The sequence below is a fragment of the Bacillus rossius genome, chromosome 2 (assembly GCF_032445375.1).
Source record: "Bacillus rossius redtenbacheri isolate Brsri chromosome 2, Brsri_v3, whole genome shotgun sequence".
Taxonomy (NCBI): Eukaryota; Metazoa; Arthropoda; class Insecta; order Phasmatodea; family Bacillidae; genus Bacillus; species Bacillus rossius.
Genome location: NC_086331.1, coordinates 131,976,287 through 131,999,280, shown reverse-complemented (window position 1 = coordinate 131,999,280; position 22,994 = coordinate 131,976,287). Strand labels below are relative to the sequence as shown.

The 22,994-nt window shown below is 42.7% G+C and overlaps 1 protein-coding gene across 5 annotated transcripts in view; it reads left to right on the top strand.

Annotated features, from left to right (window-relative positions):
• The window catches only part of LOC134529848 (chloride channel protein 2), a 207,082-nt gene that overhangs the window by 146,987 nt on the left and 37,101 nt on the right, over window positions 1-22,994 (top strand). For 4 of the 5 annotated variants that reach the window (XM_063364358.1, XM_063364357.1, XM_063364355.1 and 1 more), the window contains 8 exons: window positions 2,690-2,972; window positions 8,536-8,667; window positions 12,934-13,067; window positions 15,109-15,265; window positions 17,394-17,519; window positions 19,926-20,010; window positions 21,370-21,471; window positions 22,566-22,668. In XM_063364358.1, the coding sequence (XP_063220428.1) occupies window positions 2,690-2,972; window positions 8,536-8,667; window positions 12,934-13,067; window positions 15,109-15,265; window positions 17,394-17,519; window positions 19,926-20,010; window positions 21,370-21,471; window positions 22,566-22,668 (1,122 nt within the window). Of the gene's footprint in view, window positions 1-2,689; window positions 2,973-3,116; window positions 3,187-8,535; window positions 8,668-12,933; window positions 13,068-15,108; window positions 15,266-17,393; window positions 17,520-19,925; window positions 20,011-21,369; window positions 21,472-22,565; window positions 22,669-22,994 lie in introns of those variants that run through there. The other variant, XM_063364360.1, reaches the window with a different exon arrangement.

Sequence of the window (22,994 nt, the reverse complement as noted above, 5' to 3'; positions counted from 1 at the left end):
CTCCTCAACAAAATCAACGATGAATCACCGGCATTACAAAAAACAGTTGTCACAAGTCAAGTAGCCAATGAGCAGGTGACATTTTTCGAGTTCGTAGAGGATTGTTGAGACTATCCTACAGGTCAATGGCAACGCGCCCTTACGCGCATGGTTAATACCCCGCATGAGTAGAGTGTAAAGGCGTAAGCCTGAGACACATCTAGGTCCTCATCTAACCGCGCACACTTAGATTTAACTCAGGATAGGGTGAAAAATATTTACTAATTTTGCAGTCCTAACAGTCACCAACGAATAGCCAGCATAATAAATAAATAAGCTCACGAATATTGTTCGTGAATGAAGGCGAAGCTGATACTTTGGAAACGTTACCAGCAGATATTAAATAATTTTTAACTATTATTTACGTAGCTTACTTCTTAAAACTGCATTCATGTAAACTGATTTTGTGTGATGTTGAGTGTTTTCTGCTACACTTAGTTTTCTGAAAAAAGTCTATTGTGGCTTAATAAACTTGTTAACATTGGTGCCTGTCATAAAAAAAAACTCAAACGTAATTATACGGATACATGTTGAGTATAGTTAATGAATGGTTCACGCATTGCTGAAAAAAAACAAAAAAAAAAAAACATGTTTAAAATTTTACCCATCTTTTTGTTGTCGCATCGCGTCCATCGCGTTGTACATACGCAACTCTGAAAAATAAATATATGGTAAAAAAAGCTATAACAAAATAATCTCGTATCTTTCTTTATTCTTTTTTCTAAGCGCTCTAATGGCTTTCGATAGTTTTGTTCTTTTGTGTACGCTGCTTGGTGCATTTTATTCCTGAATAAATCTCACGCTTACAACAAAAAACATCTAGCTAAATCACTGTGCTAAATAATAACAGAGAATAACCATTCAATTATACGCCGAGCTATACCAAACACGTTCTCTTATCTACTGAAAATGAGTACGTTGACCTTCATATCAGTTTCCCGCGAAATCCCGTCTCCCCTTCGTAAACAGCAGACAGCTGTGGCTGGGTGGGAACGAGCTGCAAAAAGTTTGGAAAACTGTCGCAAGGTGTCACTACTGTCCAGCGCGCTCCATAATTCCTCGTATCCGAGCTTGCACGCTGCTCAAATTTCTACAGCTACATTTTTACTTTAGATCCGACTGCAATAAGCTAAAGACTAAAATAAAGTCAATCATTCAGCCGACATATATGTAGGCGTTTGAATTACAAATGAAAACGCGAATGTTATTAAATTCGCAAATGAATATCACGTAATTTCGTAGCAGCTTGTTTATTAAAATTAAAATTTTAAATACGTTAAATTAATAATGATTACAGATAAAATAATGGTCACAGTCATATCTCCCGTGTCTGAAAATTTATCTGCGAAAGTTTTACCACTGAATTCTTTATAGTTTTTTAATAAAGCTTGAATTTAAAAAATTCCCGAAAATAAGCAATAACTTAATTAAAATAAAAAATAGAAAAATAAATTTTACACCAGAATGGTTCAAATCTTCTCTAGCAGCTGAATCATTAACAAATATATTGTTTTTTTTAATACGATGCTGGTGCACCAATCCCCTTAACGGGCGTGAAAAGTGTAAAACGATACTGGTTTAAAAATAAACACATTTCCGAAGCGTATAAGGCAGAAGTTAAAATATCATGCAAGTGTAATAAACATACCAAAGTGTGCACTTATTTTTATCATTTTCAGAAATCCCACATAAAAAGGGTGTAATAGGGGTAAGTTTATTTAAATCATTTTAAATTAATGTATCCATAGTAATTAGATCAATATGTAATATATTTAGCATGAACAACCAACAGGAAGCATTATTTAGTGTGAGATTGTATATGTGTGATATATATGTATATATAATTCTACTACTAAAGGCATAAAATGATACTTTTGATTTAAAAGATAATAATAAACAAATGATATCGTCAAATCGGTGGTGTCTGCCCCCTTCAGCAGTCACAGGACCTCGCTGTGCTACTAGTGACTTTCGCCCTTACGTAATGCTCATATTTTCTAAATATAGACCTTTATGGCGGTAAACGTGGAAGAAAATGGCTTACATAATGAGGCAATTACTAACTTAACTGAGATAAACGATTAGGAAGGCTGTGTCAGTTGACGTCACCAGAATTTTATTGTATATTACAGAATATGCTTAAATCAAGCAGCATTCAAAGCTTAGTGTTTGATGCTGCATTTAGGAACTATTCAAAATTCAAGCTTGGTATTGTTGAATAACTTTTCTCGTAGTAAATAATATTATTTTTATACTAAGGTTTAGTATACTGAGAATACACAACTGATGTTTTTTTTTTTTTTACTTTTTCTGATTTAAAATTTATCTGGGTCCTTCCAGTGATTTCTGTGCTTTAAACGGCCGGTTTTTTCGGCGGTTAAGATCTGTATACGTTATAGTGTTGGAGGAAACAACTTTGCGTGATAAAAAGATTCACACTATCTCATGGAAATATTTATTTCTTTTCCCTTTAGCAAGAACAATCGTCCGAATCAGACGAATTGAACCTGGACTACCTTGTTTAAAGTAAATTGGTGACCATCATCTGTCATGGTCCCTTTCATACCAGTTTACTTCTTTGGATTGTTTTGAAGTCACATCTGCCTTTTGACTGAAGGCTTTGCTAACGACAGGATGTCTGGTGTTGCAGATGTATGGCCGCTACACCAAGGACCTGGGAGAGTATGCGCGCGAGGAAGCGAGAAAGCTGCAAGTGCTGGAGAAGAAGAGGAGGAAGGAAGACCGCGAGAGGAACAAGGAGTTGCACGAATACCAGGGCAAGTGCATCAGCAAGCTGATGCTCGCGGCGGGCTACGTGTGGAGGCACACCTTCGCCAAGCTGGGCGAGGACTGGGTCTTCCTGGCTCTCCTGGGCATCATCATGGCCTTCCTCAGCTTCTTCATGGACCGCGGCATCAACATGTGCAACAGAGGTATGTTGTGCGTGCTTCTGAGTCTTCAGGTCTTTCTGGCTCTCCTGGGCATCAACATGGCCTTCCTCAGCTCTTCATGGACCGCGGCATCAACATGTGCAACAGAGGTATGTTGTGCGTGCTTCTGAGTCTTCAGGTCTTTCTGGCTCTCCTGGGCATCAACATGGCCTTCCTCAGCTCTTCATGGACCGCGGCATCAACATGTGCAACAGAGGTATGTTGTCCGGTTATTGGAAACTTGACCGTTTCTTGAAAACTTGTCTGTTTCTTGGAAACTGTCAAACAGGGAGGTGGCTTCCAGGATCAGCCCGGGTGCTGAACTCGCGAACCCGCGGTTGTTGCGGATGTTTCCATGATTTAAAAAAAAATTAATAAATTATGATTAACAAAACATGAATACTCCTACGAAGTAGACCTACACGGACTGACTAAATGCCAATCACTAAAGTTGTGGGAATCATATCCCTTGTCTAGCAGATTACATCGTAAAAAAAAACGGAGCGACGTCCTCATGCCAGAGATACGGTGTGGTCAGTCCAGAGTCGGGGCGCGTTGTAAGTTTGGGGCGGCAGCGACTCGTAATTAAAAGGCGAAGTTAAACAAAGGAAAGGGGTAAGGCTTCGGCTTCCGGACCGAAAGGTTCCGAAGATTACCGATGGGCTTGTCGAGAAATACTGACCTCGATATCTCTAAGTTGGTGGTACTGGCCGATGTCAGCGCGACCTACTGAGGTGTGTCTGAACCAAGTAGAGGTCGACTCACACGAGGCGACAGTTAAAGCATGGGGCTTATGGAGCGGACTAGGCCAGCGCTCTGGTGGCCTGGGAAGGAACTACGGGGTACTGGTTGCTGCGGGAGACGCCAGAGGGCAGGCGTTTAGCAAGCGTTCAAACACCCAGGGGAAGTGATTCGCAACACTTACACTAGAGTGCATATGCATGTAATTTTTGGGACTGGAGTCGTGGCCTTGGGACAGGCCGACCCTGACGGGTGTTAGTGGACGCTCAGTGCTCTGGGCCATTTTCCCAGAAAAGCTTTGGAGAGGGGGGTGGGTGTTAAAACTGTGGTGACAGTGGGAACGAGGCTCTACTGAGCCTGGAGGCGTGACTGAATGTTGGTGAAAATGACTCGAGATCATGCCCTGGAGTGCTCACGTCAGGCGTGGTCTTAGAAACAGCCTGCCCTGAGAGCTTGCAGGACCTAGCAGCTCTTGCAATGGCTCGGAGGCGAATTTCAGGCGACGTACGTGCACAAAGGCGGGGATAAAACGATCGCCCTGTTGGGTCATTGAATGGTAGGCAAAATCATATGCTGGGAAGGATTGGGGAGACAGGTCTGACAAATATTAAACTGGAGTGTACAGGAGGATGAACAAGTTTAAGTTATTGCAGAAAAAGAATGACTGGTGATAGAATTTTTTAAAAATCCAAATTTAAAATTGTGCCAAAAATACTGATTGGCGGCACAACAAAAAGGCCTAAAGACGACCGGAATTACAATATTGTCATGTTGGAAGTAAGGATCGAACTACCTATCCTCACCATATGAGGGGAACACCTGAGCATTCACGATCACTGAGTGCCATTTTACTTAAAGACAGTTTATTTTTGTAAGGTGGTCAATTTATTAATAAATATACCATACCATGAATATTTTAAATCAAGAAAATATGTATGATAATGTTTTGAAGATTAATGGTTTTTATTTAATCTGTTTTCTACAATTAATTGGTTTTACCGTATTAAAACTGTGTTTATAATATTTGTATTTAAAAGCACACATTTTAGATATAATACGAACATCATCAAAAGTAAATTTGGATATATTATTTTTAATGTTATTTTCTCTAACTTAGGGTCCATTATGGGCTTGTTATAGAGAGATACAGGATGCCTATCGTGACAAGAGATATCCAGTGATGGAAGAACTGCAAAAGTGTTTCGGGCACAGTGAAATTCTTTAAGGATAGTGGATGGTTATCGAAGAGAGGGTGGAAGAGTCCGAATCGAAAAGTAGTTACCATGCAGCTATCCCTCCCGAAGAGCATAGTTCCGGAAGTGATGAAAGAAAGCATGGCAGGACTGTGGTTGTCCAGCTTGCAGTGAATAAAATCTGGCCAAGATTCGTCATCATTACTACTGGTTAAAGTGCCACCAGGATGTAGAGGCTTGGTGTGAATAGTGTAACACATATTAGTCCGAAAGGGGCCACAGTACCGTAGTCGTGCAAAAATGAGTTCCTAAAATGTTGGAGCCCCATTTGAGAGGGTAGCCATTGACATTTCTGGGCCATTTTCCAAGACTAAAGATGGTAACCATTATATTCTGGTGGCCAGATGCTTATGCTCTTCCTAACCAGGAAGGTACTACCATGGTATACACACTAGTAAACAACCTTACCTGCAGATTTGGGGTACGAATGGAGCTGCTGTCATAACAAGGCCGCAATTTTGAATCGACTATATTCCAGGAGGTATGTCGGTTACGGGGTACTTAAGTCTGATGACATGGTGGCTTTCCAGGACCCTAGAAGAGCACCTAGCCAAAATGGTGGCTGATTACCAACAAGACCGGGATAAACATATCCAATTATTCCTGATGACATATAGGGCTGCCATTCATGACTAAGGACTTACTCCGGCGAGTATTGGGTTTGAACAGGAGTTGATACTACCTTGTGACATCAAGTTTCGCTGTTCTTTGCCAATAGCCAACAACACATCTGACTATGCCAATCATGTGGAGAAGCGTAGGACAGTCATACATGATGAGGCCTGCAAAAAATTTACATTATTGACGAACTGGACGAAGATAAGGTAAGACCTATGTGACATTTGACCAGATTTAATGAAGGCGATTTGATGTTGCTAAGTAACCCGCAAAGAAATAAATGGATGTGTCGTAAGCTTCAAGTGGCTGGAAATACCTATATGAAGTGTTAAAACGACTAAATGATGTGGTCTACCGCATCCAGAGAATAAAGAGGGGACAAATGAAAGTGGTACATTTTGATCGGTTGAGAGAATAACCTGGAAGATATGTTTTGCCTGTTCCGGACGGACAGGCTTTAAGAAGGGGCAGTGTTACAAGGAATCTAGTGATGATGCTGGCCAGCCAGCTCGCGCGCCTGCCTGATTGGGGGGGGGGGGGGGGCACTCAATTCATTACTGCTATATTCTCAATCCGATTACCACTAGCACCTCGCTACCCCCTTCCCTATGCCCAGTGGTTTATCATTTAGCCTGGAGAATTCTCTGTGACTCTTGAGGATTAGGCAAATTCTTTGAGCCCCGATTGCGTGAAGTGGCATAACTAGGACTCCATTGTTCTCGTTGTTCTCGGGGTTTTGAGTGTTAAGTCGGGGATTCTGATGATGCGACACTTCGGAGGGCTACGAGGCCTTTCCAGAGCATGACTTGGGAGGTATATAAATGGAGAGATTGGCCTGAGAGGGCAGTGAAGTGAAGAGAACTAGTGACCCATTGGTGAGATGAAGTGAAAGACGAACGAAGGGCTTCGTGTGCGAAGATTGGTTGATCGGGGACCAAAGCATCCAGGACTTTGCTGTGTGCGATTTACGAGTGAGCAGTGTAAGGCAGTGTGCTGAGACAAAGGTGCGCGGTAAGTGACGAACAGAATAGACAGTCACTGTTGAGCCGAGCTACACTGGGGTGAGCAAATTTTAGACTTAATGAAGGAGTGATTAATGTGTGGACACATATTTTGTGTTGTAATTAAGTTAATAGTGTAAGTATTAATATAAATAAAACTCTTTTGAAATTATTGGGCTATCCTTTTGGGAATTTTTTCATTCGTAACAATATGTTTAAGATTTTATTGACAATACAGTCAAATCCTACGAAAACATATTCTGTACAGTGATTAAAACAATCAGTTATCTTGAAATCTTATGCAAAAGACTGTTACATATAAATGCGTTTTATCTCTAACTTTAATGTAAGAAGCTGGAGGTTGGTTGGTTTTATAATTCGTCCTTTTTTTTTTTGGCTTCTAATTACTGTTCTTATACCTACAATATAATCTAAGGGAGCGTGTACAACCATAAACGTAACTATCTCCGAAAAATAAAGTGTATGCTTCCAAAACCATGTTACTGATTGTTTGCAAACACAATTGAGTTTTTATTAATTGTAGTAATTAATGATAAATGTAATACTATTTATTTTTTAGTAAATCCGGCCATTGACGGTGAATATTATGTAAGTGGATTGATTTTATTCAAACTAGCATTCATTTGCACGGGGAATGATTGTTTACTTACTTCTTTCAACAATTAAGTTTATATTATTCCAAAAAATCATTTCATAATATTAAAATACAGTTAGCTTACAACAGCTGTAAATATTAATGCTTATTTTATGCGGGTATTATTTTAATGCTCTCCGGCTCATTTGGTCGAGTTCTGGTCGATGTTACCAATGTTTCTGGTTCGATTCCCGGCTGGATCGAGGATTTTTCACTTATGGGACATTTTCTCTCTGGGTTAAGGACTGGATGTTGCATTTCCCGTTCACCTCCACACAGCGAAAGGCCATGGCAGACCACTGCAAGATGATTCCGGGTAGTTTGACGTAACGTCTTTGTCACATTTCCATGGCGATGGCTTAGGCCCCAAAATAGCTTCCAAACTGATCTACATATCACTTCACACAGTTAAAACTTAAAATTGTTAATTTTTTTTTTTTTTTTTTTTTTTACCAAAGCTATTGGGTCTTAATGCTATATACATCTTCTAGTAGCTTGTAATATTTTTCCAGACACGTCCAGACGTTGCATCTTGACTTTTTTGGGGCGGCCTCGTTGTCGACAGTAACGCCAATACTTGTGTGGCCTACAGATGTGCTTTGGGGAAGACTGTGGCCTACAGATGTGCTCTGGGGAAGACTGTGGCTTACAGGTGTTCTCTGGGGAAGACTGTGGCCTACAGATGTGTTCTGGGGAAGACTGTGGCCTACAGATGTGCTCTGGGGAAGACTGTGGCCTACAGATGTTCTCTGGGGAAGACTGTGGCTTACAGATGTGCTCTGGGGAAGACTGTGGCCTACAGATGTGCTCTGGGGAAGACTGTGGCTTACAGGTGTTCTCTGGGGAAGACTGTGGCCTACAGATGTGTTCTGGGGAAGACTGTGGCCTACAGATGTGCTCTGGGGAAGACTGTGGCCTACAGATGTTCTCTGGGGAAGACTGTGGCTTACAGATGTGCTCTGGGGAAGACTGTGGCCTACAGATGTGCTCTGGGGAAGACTGTGGCCTACAGATGTGCTTTGGGGAAGACTGTGGCCTACAGATGTGCTCTGGGGAAGACTGTGGCTTACAGGTGTTCTCTGGGGAAGACTGTGGCCTACAGATGTGTTCTGGGGAAGACTGTGGCCTACAGATGTGCTCTGGGGAAGACTGTGGCCTACAGATGTTCTCTGGGGAAGACTGTGACCTAAAGTTGTTCTCTGGGGAAGACTGTGGCCTACAGATGTGCTCTGGGGAGACTGTGGCCTAGAGATGTGCTCTGGGGAAGACTTTGCAGAGTCCACAGTTGTGTGTTGCAGCTCGCATCTGGCTGTACAAGGACTTGGCGTCAAGTCATGTGGTGCTGCAGTACGTGGCGTGGATAACGCTGCCCGTCTTCCTGATCCTCTTCTCCGCGGGCTTCGTGCACGTCATCGCCCCGCAGTCCATAGGTAACTACACACACGCGATAGTGCAACCATATACCATCCCGCAGTCCATAGGTAACTACACACACGCGGCAGTGCAACCATAGACCACCCCGCGATCCATAGGTAACTACACACACGCGGTAGTGCAACCATATACCATCCCGCAGTCCATAGGTAACTACACACACGCGGTAGTGCAACCATAGACCACCCCGCGATCCATAGGTAACTACACACACGCGGTAGTGCAACCATAGACCACCCCGCAGTCCATAGGTAACTACACACACGCGATAGTGCAACAATAGACCACTTCGCGGTCCATAGGTAACTACACACACGCGGTAGTGCAACCATATACCATCCCGCAGTCCATAGGTAACTACACACACGCGGTAGTGCAACCATAGACCACCCCGCAGTCCATAGGTAACTACACACACGCGATAGTGCAACCATAGACCACCCCGCGGTCCATAGGTAACTACACACACGTGGTAGTGCAACCATAATCCACCCCGCGGTCCATAGGTAACTACACACACGCGGTAGTGCAACCATAGACCACCCCGCAGTCCATAGGTAACTACACACACGCGGTAGTGCAACCATAATCCACCCCGCGGTCCATAGGTAACTACACACACGCGGTAGTGCAACCATAGACCACCCCGCGGTCCATAGGTAACTACACATACGCGGTAGTACAACAATAGACCACCCCGCGGTCCATAGGTAACTACACACACGCGGTAGTGCAACCATAATCCACCCCGCGGTCCATAGGTAACTACACACACGTGGTAGTGCAACCATAGACCACCCCGCAGTCCATAGGTAACTACACACACGCGATAGTGCAAACATATACCATCCCGCGGTCCATAGGTAACTACACACACGCGATAGTGCAACCATAGACCACCCCGCGGTCCATAGGTAACTACACACACGCGGTAGTGCAACCATAATCCACCCCGCGGTCCATAGGTAACTACACACACGCGGTAGTGCAACCATAGACCACCCCGCAGTCCATAGGTAACTACACACACGCCAGTAGTGCAACCATAGACCACCCCGCAGTCCATAGGTAACTACACACACGCGATAGTGCAACCATATACCACCCCGCAGTCCATAGGTAACTACACACACACGATAGTGCAACCATATACCATCCCGCAGTCCATAGGTAACTACACACACGCGGTAGTTAAACCATAGACCACCCCGCGGTCCATAGGTAACTACACATACGCGATAGTGCAACCATAGACCACCCCGCGGTCCATAGGTAACTACACACACGCGGTAGTGCAACCATAGACCACCCCGCAGTCCATAGGTAACTACACACACACGATAGTGCAACCATATACCATCCCGCAGTCCATAGGTAACTACACACACGCGGTAGTTAAACCATAGACCACCCGGCGGTCCATAGGTAACTACACATACGCGATACGGCAACCATAGACCACCCCACGGTCCATAGGTAACTACACATACGCGATAGTGCATCCATAGACCACCCCGCAGTCCATAGGTAACTACACACACGCGGTAGTGCAACCATATACCATCCCTCAGTCCATAGGTAACTACACACACGCGGTAGTGCAACCATAGACCACCCCGCGGTCCATAGGTAACTACACACACGCGGTAGTGCAACCATAGACCACCCCGCAGTCCATAGGTAACTACACACACGCGATAGTGCAACCATATACCATCCCGCAGTCCATAGGTAATTACACACACGCGGTAGTTAAACCATAGACCACCCCGCGGTCCATAGGTAACTACACATACGCGATAGTGCAACCATAGACCGCCCCGCGGTCCATAGGTAACTACACACACGCGATAGTGCAACCATAGACCGCCCCGCGGTCCATAGGTAACTACACACACGCGGTATTGCAACCATAGACCGCCCCGCGGTCCATAGGTAACTACACACACGCTGTAGTTCAACCATAGACTGGCCCGCAGTCCATAGGTAACTAAACACACGCGGTAGTTCAACCATAGACCGGCCCACAGTCCATAGGTAACTACACACACGAGATAGTGCAACTATAGACCGCCCCGCAGACCATAGGTATCTACACACACGCGGTAGCTCAACCATAGACCGGCCCACAGTCCATAGGTAACTACACACACACGATAGTGCAACCAAAGACCGCCCCGCAGTCGATAGGTAACTACACACACGCGATAGTGCAACCATATACCATCCCGCAATCCATAGGTAACTACACACACGCGGTAGTTCAACCATAGACCGCCCCGCAGCCCATAGGTAACTACACACTCGCGGTAGCAACCATAGACCACCCCGCAGTCCATAGATAACTACACTTGCGGTTTTTCAACCAATGACCGCCCCGCAGTCCATAGGTAACTACACACACTTGGTAGTTCAACCATAGACCGTCCCACAGTCCATAGGAAAACTACACACACGCGGTAGTTCAACCACAGACCGACCCGCAGTCCATAGGTAAATACACACACGCAGTTGTTCAACCATAGACTGCCCCGCAATCCATAGGTAACCACACACACGCGGTAGCAACCATAGACCGCCCCGCAGTCCATAGGTAACTAGAATCACGCGATAGTGCAACCATAGACCGCCCCGCAGTCCATAGGTAACTAAACACACGTGGTAGTTTAACCATAGACCGGCCCACAGTCCATAGGTAACTACACACACGAGATAGTGCAACCATAGACCGCCCCGCAGTCCATAGGTTACTACACACATGCGGTAGTGATCCATAGACCGCCCCGCAGTCCATAGGTAACTACACACACGCGGTAGTGCAACCATAGACCGCCCCGCAGTCCATAGGTAACTACACACACGCGGTAGTTCAACCATAGACCGCCCCGCGGTCCATAGGTAACTACACACACGCGGTAGTTCAACCATAGACCGCCCCGCGGTCCATAGGTAACTACACACATGCGGTAGTGCAACCATAGACCGCCCCTCAGTACATAGGTAACTACACACATGCGGTAGTGCAACCATAGACCGCCCCGCAGTCCATAGGTAACTACACACACGCGGTAGTTTAACCATAGACCGCTCCGCAGTCCATATGTAAATTACACACACGCGTTAGTTTAACCATAGACCGCCCCGCAGGCCATAGGTAAATTACACACACGCGGTAGTTTAACCATAGACCGCCCCGCAGTCCATAGGTAAACTACACACACACGGTAGTTCAACCATAGACCGCCCCGCAGTCCATAGATAACTACACACACGCGGTAGTTCAATCACAGACCGTACATTACAGGCAGCGCGCTCAATTGGCCCAGTAGGACTATACGATGCTGTCACGCAACCATCTAAATACTGTCATGGTGGACGAAGCTGGTGCTTTGTCAACGTAATTAAATAATTTTGCGCTTTGAATGTTCATGTTCCAATGCAGTTAATTTTGTTATAGATTTTGACGTACACCAAACTAATATTTTCTGCACTAAATCACTACCTTACAAAAACCTGTCAGTTTGAGTGCTATTTGTGAACCGAATCAAATGGCCTGGTTGCCATCAAATAATTTTTACAGTTCTGGGGGCAAATAAATATCATAAATCTACTTTTACCTGGGTGAAAAACCCGTGAATAATATTTCTAATAGCAGAGATCTTACACCCGTGAAAACACAATTAGCAATACATTCTCTATTCACTAGTAAAATGGAGGTGGCCATCGTTTTTTTTTCGTTTGTAATTTCTCAGCCATGAGTTGCTGCCGATCTGTAGTAGAATACTACTAACAATTAATATAAAAAGGTAGAAAGTAATATAATTTTTTTTTTTTCGGCGGATCACTCTCGGCTAGCAGTTTTCGTGAAATGCCAGCTAATTATGAAGTACCTGCCTTGCAAGTAGGCAACACGCACTACATGCGTCACACTTGTGGGGTGGTACACATAGGCGGCACACGGGGAAAATGTGCATAACCAGGTTAACTCTTCCATTTTATTAATGTAAGAATATATGAATCGATGCTATGACTGGCGGGAGCAAGGGAGACCTTTGAAACACGCCACGTCGTCGAAAATGTAGGGCAGGTAGCACAGGTACAGGTACTGGTACACCTGTAGAGGTGTGGCTTCACATGGGGGTTTACTTTGAGCTTTATTTTGAGCTTCCCTTTGAGCTTCACATTTCTACACATTTGGCCTAGCGTGGTAATGTTTCCTGAGTACTTGTTTGCCCCAAGAACATGGCGAGGTTGTGTTTCAGGTTCCGGTATTCCAGAGATGAAGACTATCCTGCGAGGCGTGGCCTTGAAGGAGTACCTCACATTCCGCACCTTGGTGGCCAAGGTGGTGGGTCTGACGGCCACCCTGGGCAGCGGCATGCCGCTGGGGAAAGAGGTGCCTTGTTTTTTTTAACCTTAGTCATAGTTTATAAAAAGGGGGTGGTTGTCTCTAAAGTCGGTTTACGGACGATAATTTTACGTGATAACGTCATATAAAATTTTTTAAATTGCTGCTTTTAAAAAGCCCGCCATAACCGAGTAACAGGCGATTTGCCTAACGGCGTTTTGCCTAACGGCGTATTGCCTAACGGCGTATTGCCTAACGGCGTTTTGCCTAACGGCGTTTTGCCTAACTCCTATTTGGCCAACGGCATTTTGCGTAACGGCGATTTGCCTAACGGCGTTTTGCCTAACGGCGTTTTGCCTAAAATTAGGCAAAACGACACATGCCCCCATAACCTGTTTGATATTATAGAAGATTTTCTCGCACGGTGGTTGGCTGGTTCTTGCACGCTCGGCTCAGGCGGAACGTGACAACGAGTCATGCTTTTTCGCGCGTGCAGCCGGCGTTCGTCGATTTATAAGACGTTATCACGTCAGAACACACAGTGAATGCACCAGAACAATATTTGATACTGAACCTTATACACTTGGTTTTTTTTTCTGGCATACCAAAAGTATCAGCTGTATTCGAATACTTAGGGCTGCGTCCACAGGGTATCACTGCAAACACAGTCACAATTATCCCCCGCTCATTAATGCAACAAGTGCGAGACACATCCATGTGTTGTGGTATTAGGCTTGCGCGGGCAAACCCTCTGTTTAAATACACGGAGTTTCTTCACAAAATGTTTTATCTTAATCTACTCTACAAGCCCTGAAAGCGTGTAAATAATTTTTCATATGCTCTATATACAAATGTATGGACTATGTGAACTTATATTACTACAACGCCTCAATCTTCTATGCACAATAATTGTATCTACAGTCACATCGCATGCTGGCTTACAAATCATTTAACAAGAATCGCTTCACTTTGTGTCTTTTCTTTCATAAAACCAATAACAGTTTCTAAATACTGCACGTACTAAAATAAATATAGGTGTTAAAAATATTTGTCTTGTGGTGCTTATTGCTAACCGTGGCTAGAGACAGAGTGGAACCATCACTTCATTCTCTGGGTGGGCCTGACACCAGCTGCAGAATTTTGCTATGAAATGTAAGTTTTTTTTGTTTGTTTGAGAGTGGTGTGATGTCTTAATTGTTGAATAGAGTGATGAGTAATGGAATTTTGGTGTGATTGATATGTTGATGTTATTAATGTGTTGGTGTAATTAATGTGTTAGTGTGTTGGGTGTATTGGTGTGATGGATGTGTTGGTGTGATGGATGTGTATGTGTGATGGGTGTTGGTGTGATGAGTGTGTTGGTATGATGAGTGAGTTGGTATGATGAGTGAATTGGTGTGATGGGTGTTGGTGTGATGGTTGATGGTGTGCTGGATGTGTTGGTGTGCTGGATGTGTTGGTGTGCTGGATGTGTTGGTGTGATGGTGTGATGGATGTGTTGGTGTGATGAGTGTGTTGGTGTGATGAGTGTGTTGGTGTGATGAGTGTGTTGGTGTGATGAGTGTGTTGGTGTGATGGATGTGTCTGTGTGATGGAGTGACGGTGTGACGGAGTGACTGAGTGATGGAGTGACGGAGTGACAGAGTGACGGAGTGTTGGTGTGATGGAGTGACGGAGTGTTGGTGTGATGGAGTGACGGAGTGTTGGTGTGATGGAGTGACGGAGTGTTGGTGTGACGGAGTGACGGAGTGTTGGTGTGACGGAGTGACGGAGTGTTGGTGTGACGGAGTGACGGAGTGTTGGTGTGACGGAGTGTTGGAGTGACGGAGTGTTGGTGTGACGGAGTGACGGAGTGACGGAGTGTTGGTGTGACGGAGTGACTGAGTGATGGAGTGATGGAGTGACAGAGTGTTGGTGTGACGGAGTGACGGAGTGATGGAGTGACAGAGTGTTGGTGTGACGGAGTGACGGAGTGTTGGTGTGACGGAGTGACTGAGTGATGGAGTGATGGAGTGACAGAGTGTTGGTGTGATGGAGTGACAGAGTGTTGGTGTGATGGAGTGACGGAGTGACGGAGTGCTGTGCGCAGGGGCCGCTGGTGCACATCGCCAGCATCGTGGCCACGCTGCTGTCCAAGCTCGTCACGTCCTTCCAGGGCATCTACGAGAACGAGTCTCGCAACTGCGAGATGCTGGCGGCCGCGTGTGCAGTGGGCGTGGCCAGCTGCTTCGCCGCTCCAATCGGAGGTGAGCCCGGCGTGGAACTGCTCCGGAACAGTGTAACATGATCACAAGTGTTTACTTTTAGCATAGTGTCCCGCCGACAGCGAGGTATTTGTAGAGGGCAGCACTCCATGACTTCGACCAGGGATACTAAAATATATATGCCATAGCCAATAGTTAAATAAATTCCCAGAAGTTATGTAGTGTGGTTTTGGGAAACTAGGAATAACAGAGATTAGAATGGACGAAACAGAATTAAAACACTGTTATTCTGGACCGCGGTATCATCTCTCTCCATTGCAAATTTGCTAAAATTGCTCCTCGTGAATGTGTGAATACCCACATTTTATTTCAATAACTAAATGGTTTTCTTCTTTAAGATAATTTTATTATTTTTTTGTTATTTATACAACTTGTAGCATGAACCCTCGGGTAAATACACAAACTTTACAGTCATAAACAGATTTTAAAAAATTTGTGTTATTTACTTTATAAATCACTGATTAGAATTCAGAGGGCGCTGCCATGGTAATGGAATGAAATATCTCCAAGGAGCCTAGCGAGGTGACTTGTATGTTACGGGTTTAACTCGGCCAATCCTTGCTGTGGAAGATCTCACATTCGTTGGTTATGCCACCTGGCAATTTTGCTACTGGGCAATGTTTGTTAAATCATGCACCGCCATATTGCTGGTCATTTCAGCCTCTGCAGCTTTAATTTGCGGTAAACATTATAACTTCGCTTCTGAATACCTGGAAATTCTGTGGCTGCGATCTAGGGCTAGAATATTTCACTATTAAATTGTAATAAGTGAAATGCTCATCGTCATATTTATAGCTAAGAAGTATATCCTGGCTGACAAATGGAGCCAAGTTTCACAGTATTAAGATATAGGACAGCCATCCCATTGGACCCAGGTTCGAATACCAGTCCAGTCATCAATATTTCGTTTTTTCTTGGTATTCCGCAGTCACTGCAGGCAAATGCTGGGATGGATCTTACTATGGGCCATGACTGATTCCTTCATAAACATTACTGAAGTGTACCGTTTGTTACCATCTCTAATGGGCTCATTATCGACTAGATGTAAAGCCCAAATTAAGTAGAAAAAACTGGAAAATCAATGTACTCCTTTGAGCATCAGTGTCAAGTGTTTTAAAATGCACTCCAGAATCTTTGAAGATAAAAACTAAATATGTATAAATCGCTGATAACTCCGAACACTATAATGTAATCAGCAGGATTTCACTCTTTCGTGCGGGAGCTATTTCAACTGGTATAGGGAAATGTTTATCATATTGTCATGCAGTTTCCGCTGCTGATGGGGCTGGATTCCTAGGTCGAGTCAAACCCGGTTTTATGGAAGTGAAAAACGTTGTGGGCTTTGCCGTGACTCGGTTAATTCTCTCGCCATATTTGTTTTTCTTTCGCCAGGGAAATTCGTCGCGGCTCCATCTCGTCGTTTCACCACTCGTCCATCTTTAATGACCTCGATGTCAACAAGACGTTTAAACATGATCAAGTAATAATAACAACGTTAATTTGTTATCTGTTGCAGTGAGTTAAAAAAAAAAATTGCGCTGCTTTATGTGATGTTTAACATAAATAAAAATTGTGTTCATGGAGTCCACGTACGACACAAGTGAAACAACTTGCTTTTTAGGTATAGAGAGATAAATTATTTTCATTTTCGATCAAACTATCCACATAAAAATTAATGATAATTATAAACTCAATTGCACCAATCAATAATTTTTTTTCCACACGAATAAATAAATTGTAGATTCTTCAAATAAAATGAAAGAAATATGGTTGCGTCAATGGTCAGCCGTTACGAAAACCGAGGAGTAGACGAACACAAGCAGTGTTGCGAGAATTGCCACCTCTCCCCTGCCGTCTCCCCTTCCGGCCGCTACAACCAGCATACAACATGCTCCGCTACGTACCTATCCCCCTTCCTTTGCCGTCTGCACATTCGACCGCTAGCGCTTGCTGCACTCTCCTCCTCTGCCACCTGCCTCGCTGTTCCCCTCGTGCGATCGGAATTTCACTTCAGAAATATTTTGGCAAATAACTTTAAAGCGATTAGTTTCCATGAAGGAGGAGACTGTTAACTGTGCCAGTAGCAAGGAGACGTGTGTGGTGTGTGCAGGCGTCCTATTCAGCATCGAGGTAACCACGGTGTACTTCGCAGTGAGGAACTACTGGCGAGGCTTCTTCGCTGCTGTGTGCGGAGCCACTGTGTTCCGTCTGCTCGCCGTCTGGATACAGCAAGAAGGTGATACAACCCACAGAACAAGGAGGGAAATAAACAAGTGCTACTCTGTTACAGTGGAAACTGAAACCACGTTTCACGCGACACGTGTCACTATCTGTCGGGCGGGCCCATAACTACCAGCAAATAACAAATCGGAATAGAGGTTCTCATACAAAGTTTTTTGGGTTATATTAAGTTATCTCCGTGGCGGCGCAAAACTAATTTAATCGATGCGAAATACTTAATGCTGTTTTGTAATAAACCGTCATGTAATAAATGAAGGAGTAGGAGGTGCAAAAACTCATTACACAAATTTAGTGGCTACCTAAATAGAGTGAATTTTCACTGGTTTGTTTGCCTGATAATAGCTTATACATTACTTCTCCTAATAAATTAATGTAGTTATGTCAGCAATATATTACGAACATTACTATCTAGCGGACGGGCCCGTAACTACTTCAAAAAACTAGGTCTCAGTCTCGGTAATTATAGTTTCTCCCTCATGACACAACCGTGTCAACATTCCGTCACTACTTACTAACAGTAGGTACTTGTATGGATGTTAATTAGGACTACTTGAAATGGGCCAATCTTTGTTAAGGGGTCTGATATTTAAACACTGGAAAGAACCAAATATATTTGGTTTTTGACGTGATAACGTCTTATAAATCGATGAACGCCGGCTGCACGCACGAAAAATTGTCACGTTCCGCCTGAGCCGAGCGTGCAAGAACCGGCCGACCACCGTGCGAGAAAATATTCTATAATATCGAACATGTTAAGGCGAGCTTTTTAACTAATTGTTCGTGATTATATTTAAACAAATTATTTAAATTAAATTTGCAAAAACTGTAAATAATATTTGAAAATTAAAAAGTATACAATTTTTCATCAATGTTTTCTTATGACGTTATCACGTAAAATTATCGTACATAAACCGACTTTACAGACAAACCCCTTTTTTTCATTTTAATAATAATATTTTCTTAAAATTCATCCACAGATAAGTCTAATGACATACAAGTAGAGTTTCCATTATTTTAAAAAAATATATTACATGCAAACCACTTATATGGTCGATCTCATTAAGATTTTAGTTCTGGATTGCAAGGTAATGTATTTAAACCCGAGACTTTCATGTAAGCTACCCCTGAAATTGTAATACACATTGAGGGTGCCGTTATAAAGCTGTTATAAAAAATAATAACACAGTATTGCTTTAAATAATATCACAGTTTTTCTCGCCAAGGCCAATTTATTACCAGTTTTTTTCTAAAGAAACATGTTTTATGAGAGAAACCTTTCTGTGAAAGTGAACTTGTGTGTCTGGTGTCAGTAGGGAGATCAGGATGATTCTGGACCAGAAATGTCCACACAAAAAAATTCAGTCAAGACACAACTTTCCTGTCTCTCCCCCACCACACTTCTCTTTTAAGTTCTTATAATGCCTTAGCAGAGTGTCCTTTCACATCAAGATAATCCAGTGGAGTCATGCCCATTACCCCATTTCCCTTTCCTTCTCCTCTTTGCCCCATTAGACATGGTTTCCCTCTTGAGGGTGTGTAGGTACTCCCCGAATATCCCCCCCAACCCAACCTTTCATTATACCACCCCAGGTTCTCCACCCCCTTGTGGGTGGTTGCCTGGAGCAGCATCACTGGATCCTTGTCCAAAAATGGTTAAAAGAGAAGTGTGGTGGGGGAGAGACAGGAAAGTTGTGACTTGACTGAATTCTTTTGTGTGGACATTTATGGTCCAGAATCCTCCTGATCTCCCTACTGACACCAGACACACAAGTTCACTTTCACAGAAAGGTTTCTCTCATAAAACTTGTTTCTTTAGAAAAAAAAACTGGTAATAAATTAGTCTTGGCGAGAAAAAACTTTGATATCATCTCTAGATCAAACAGTGGAGCAGTGTTGTGGTTGACTGGAGTACCTAGTATAAGCATAGAGGGGTAACATTTAATAGTGAAAACCTGTCATGTACTGTTATTGGTACAAGGAATATAATATGATGCTGGAGAAAGAATTGGCGGAAAATATTGTTACTTACAATTGGGTGAAAAGATTTTTTTTTATTAATTTCACATGTTTGTGTTTATGGATATCTTTTTTTTCGGGTTGCAAATTCTTAATTCTAATTCATCTTGATATCCCGAGTATATAAAAAGCCAACATCACATTGTATGTGATTAGTTTCTGGTTCCTATGTTCTTTACAATAACAATTTTTATAATTTTTTTTTTTTTGCTGTGTGGGGAATGTTTTTTCTGTACATGTTTTTTAAAACATATTTAAAATTGTTAATACTTATCCTGCTTCTCAATCATGTGCCCCTAGACCTACTGAATTATTCTAGTATAATCAAAACATTGGTACATACCTGATATGTGCAAAACATTTTAAAATACATGTTTTGTTTCAGAAACCGTCACTGCCATGTTTATGACTGACTTCACAATGGACTTTCCTTATGATCCTCAGGAGCTGATTGTGTTTGCAATTATTGGGTACGTAATTCATGTAAAATTTGTGAAATAAATAGGGCAGTACTTCTGTGTTATAACCATTCAGACAATATTTGCATTCTAAAAATCTCATGCAGTAAACCTTCATTTGTTTGTCCTCTTAAAATACTTTATGTATGGTTAAAACTTTAAAATTTATATTGCAGCAAATTTTTAATTAATATGAGGTAGAATTATGCTTAAAACCTGTCCAAAAAGTTTAAATATAAGGGTTCTTTTCCAGGAGCATTTGCTGTAGGGCTACAGCCCTGTTTTTGGACATAATGAACCCGGCCGTTCAGAGTCAACGATGGAGTTTGACATGAACATTATTGCACTATTATTGGCGCATAAAATAGTTTTTAAATAGTGATTGTTTTACTTCATCAACCCATGTATTTCGCCCACATCTTTGTAAAAGTCTTGCTACTGAAATGCTGTGTCCGATAATTTGCTGGCCGAGGAAAGACAAGATAGTAACAACCGAAAAGCAGAGTGAGGTTCACACTATACCTTCAAAATAATAAGTTTAATTTAAAAAAAAAAAATCCACTTATCTTTCCACACTAGGTCGCATGCGTCAAGTCAGGAAAAAAAATACTGAATACTATGATAGTTTCGGTAAATTGAGACCTCCGAACCAAAAAGGTTGCAGGCACTTGTGCCTAATAGATAATCTACAAAATAAATAACAGGCCTAAATACTATTGAGACATGATCAGTTTGTATTGATAATACTAATTGTGACAGCTGCTAGAACTGGGAGAACAATGGCATGTTGGACTGGTAGATTTTTAAACTTACAACACGATACCGAATATTGACGATTCTTTACACTGATATTAATTAAAGGGTTTTCAGTAGTGTTCTTTGATTTCAAAATTATTGAGTTGGCCCCGATATTTTTAAAGTGAAACTTCTTTGCTGAGGGGGCTACAATTTTTGAACGTTACGAAAATTCCGACCGCACGAGGGGAACAGTGAGGCAGGTGGCAGAGGAGGAGAGTGCAGCAAGCGCTAGCGGTCGAATGTGCAGACGGCAAAGGAAGGGGGATAGGTACGTAGCGGAGCATGCTGTATGCTGGTTGTAGCGGCCGGAGGGGGAGACGGCAGGGGAGAGGTGGGAATTCTCGTAACACTGCTTGTGTTTGCCAACTCCTCAGATTTCGTAACAGCTACTAATTGACGTTACCATTTTTTTTCTGTAGTCTTGGTTGTTATATTTCTAGTCGATCAATAAAATGCAGACTTATCATATTCAATTCTGAATGTTGCACAAGTTTGTCATGCATTTGCTGGTGACTGAAGCCAGGCACACAGCGGAAAGCTGAGAGTTGAACGTGTTGGTACTTCTGTTCTCAGCTTGGTGTCCGGGCTTGGCGGGGCGATGTACGTGTGGATGCACCGCCAGTACGTTCTGTTTATGCGGCGAAGCAAAAGAATGACACGTTTCCTGCAAAAAAAGTAAGGTTCTCATGTGCGAGTACCCTGATTTAATAACTGTCCACATTTATGTAAAGTCTGAGCCAGAGATTAAGGAAATATACAGATGGAGCAGAAGGTCCTATTTTAGACGAGAGGGGTGAAGCCAAAAGGGGAGGGGGTTTTCATTGTACTACACTTACCAATATGGCGGCAGTTTGTTTACAAATGTATCAGCTGTTCTAGCATTGGAGGTTAAATTGGAGAACAATGTAAACTCACATCATTACATTTGTGTTATGAAGATTCGTTTTGGTTTTTTAGTATGTATAAACATATTAACCAGTAATATTTTGATCTTATTTTCTTCTGAACAGCTTAACTACAGTCGTTAATAAACGCAGGCTAGAACAGCTGATACAAGTATAAACAAACAACCCGCCAGTGAAGTCATTTGATTAAAAATGGCGACGGATCATTTCTCCACGGAAGCCTCCGTCAGACTGACCTCCCACCGTTAATGCCAAGGTATGTATTACGTTAGCCAGTATGATATCATGGCGCCCATCTTGTTTTTGTCTGCTAGAGGGTGCTGCCGTCATATTAGTTTAATTTTTACACACTCACTGCAGTGGTAGTATTTATTACCAGACCTTCAGCTGTCATGGTGTCCGCCATCTTGATATTCTGTAATTATTAAGCTAGAAATTCAGGAAAAAAATGTATATATATAAAAATAATGATTGATTCTATCAATTCGTGTCCATAGTTTGATACCAGGCAGTTCAGAGTTAATTAAATTGATGAATTATTTATTAAACAGTCGAAGGTTCCTGGTAAAATAAATTAAAAAAAACATCCTTATCACATGAAACAGCAGGACAGAGGAGAAAGGAGTTATCACACGCAAAATGACAGCCACTCTGGAGCGACGGTCATGTGTTCGATACCTACCACAAGCTTAGCAGCAACTTGATAATTTTTTCTTGCATCGTGCAGGAAAATGTATACAAATGTAATTCCCTAAATAATTGAATATTTAAATATAATTTGTGACCAGAATCAAGCAGCTTTACCACGATAGCTTTCACTCATGCATGTCAAACTGCTAATGTTGCTTGTGTTCCGTTTTATAGTCGGTTCCTGTACCCTGGCATCGTGGTGTTGGTTGTAGCATCGGTGTCCTTCCCCATGGGCCTGGGACAGTACATGGCCGGTGACCTCAACTCTCACGACCAGGTCAGCATTGGTTATTCTTGCACTTCAGTAATATAGCTGCAAGTCCCACCAGTGCATGAGAAACATCACATTTGGGGGCTGTGGCAACAAAATTAGGGAGTTTAAATGGTTTATCTATAAAATCTCATAATATCTTTACTTTTTAGATTTAGAAACTTTACTTTTTACATTTAGAAACTTTTTTTAAGTAAAGTTGGTCAGTATTCAAAATGTAAGACATAAGCTGATAGATGAGCTCTTGGCTTTAGTGGTTTTTCAGGTAAAGAAAACTATCGTTGAATTTTTTTCGTTTCGCTGCAATTATTTTCTTTCCCTGTGAAATAATT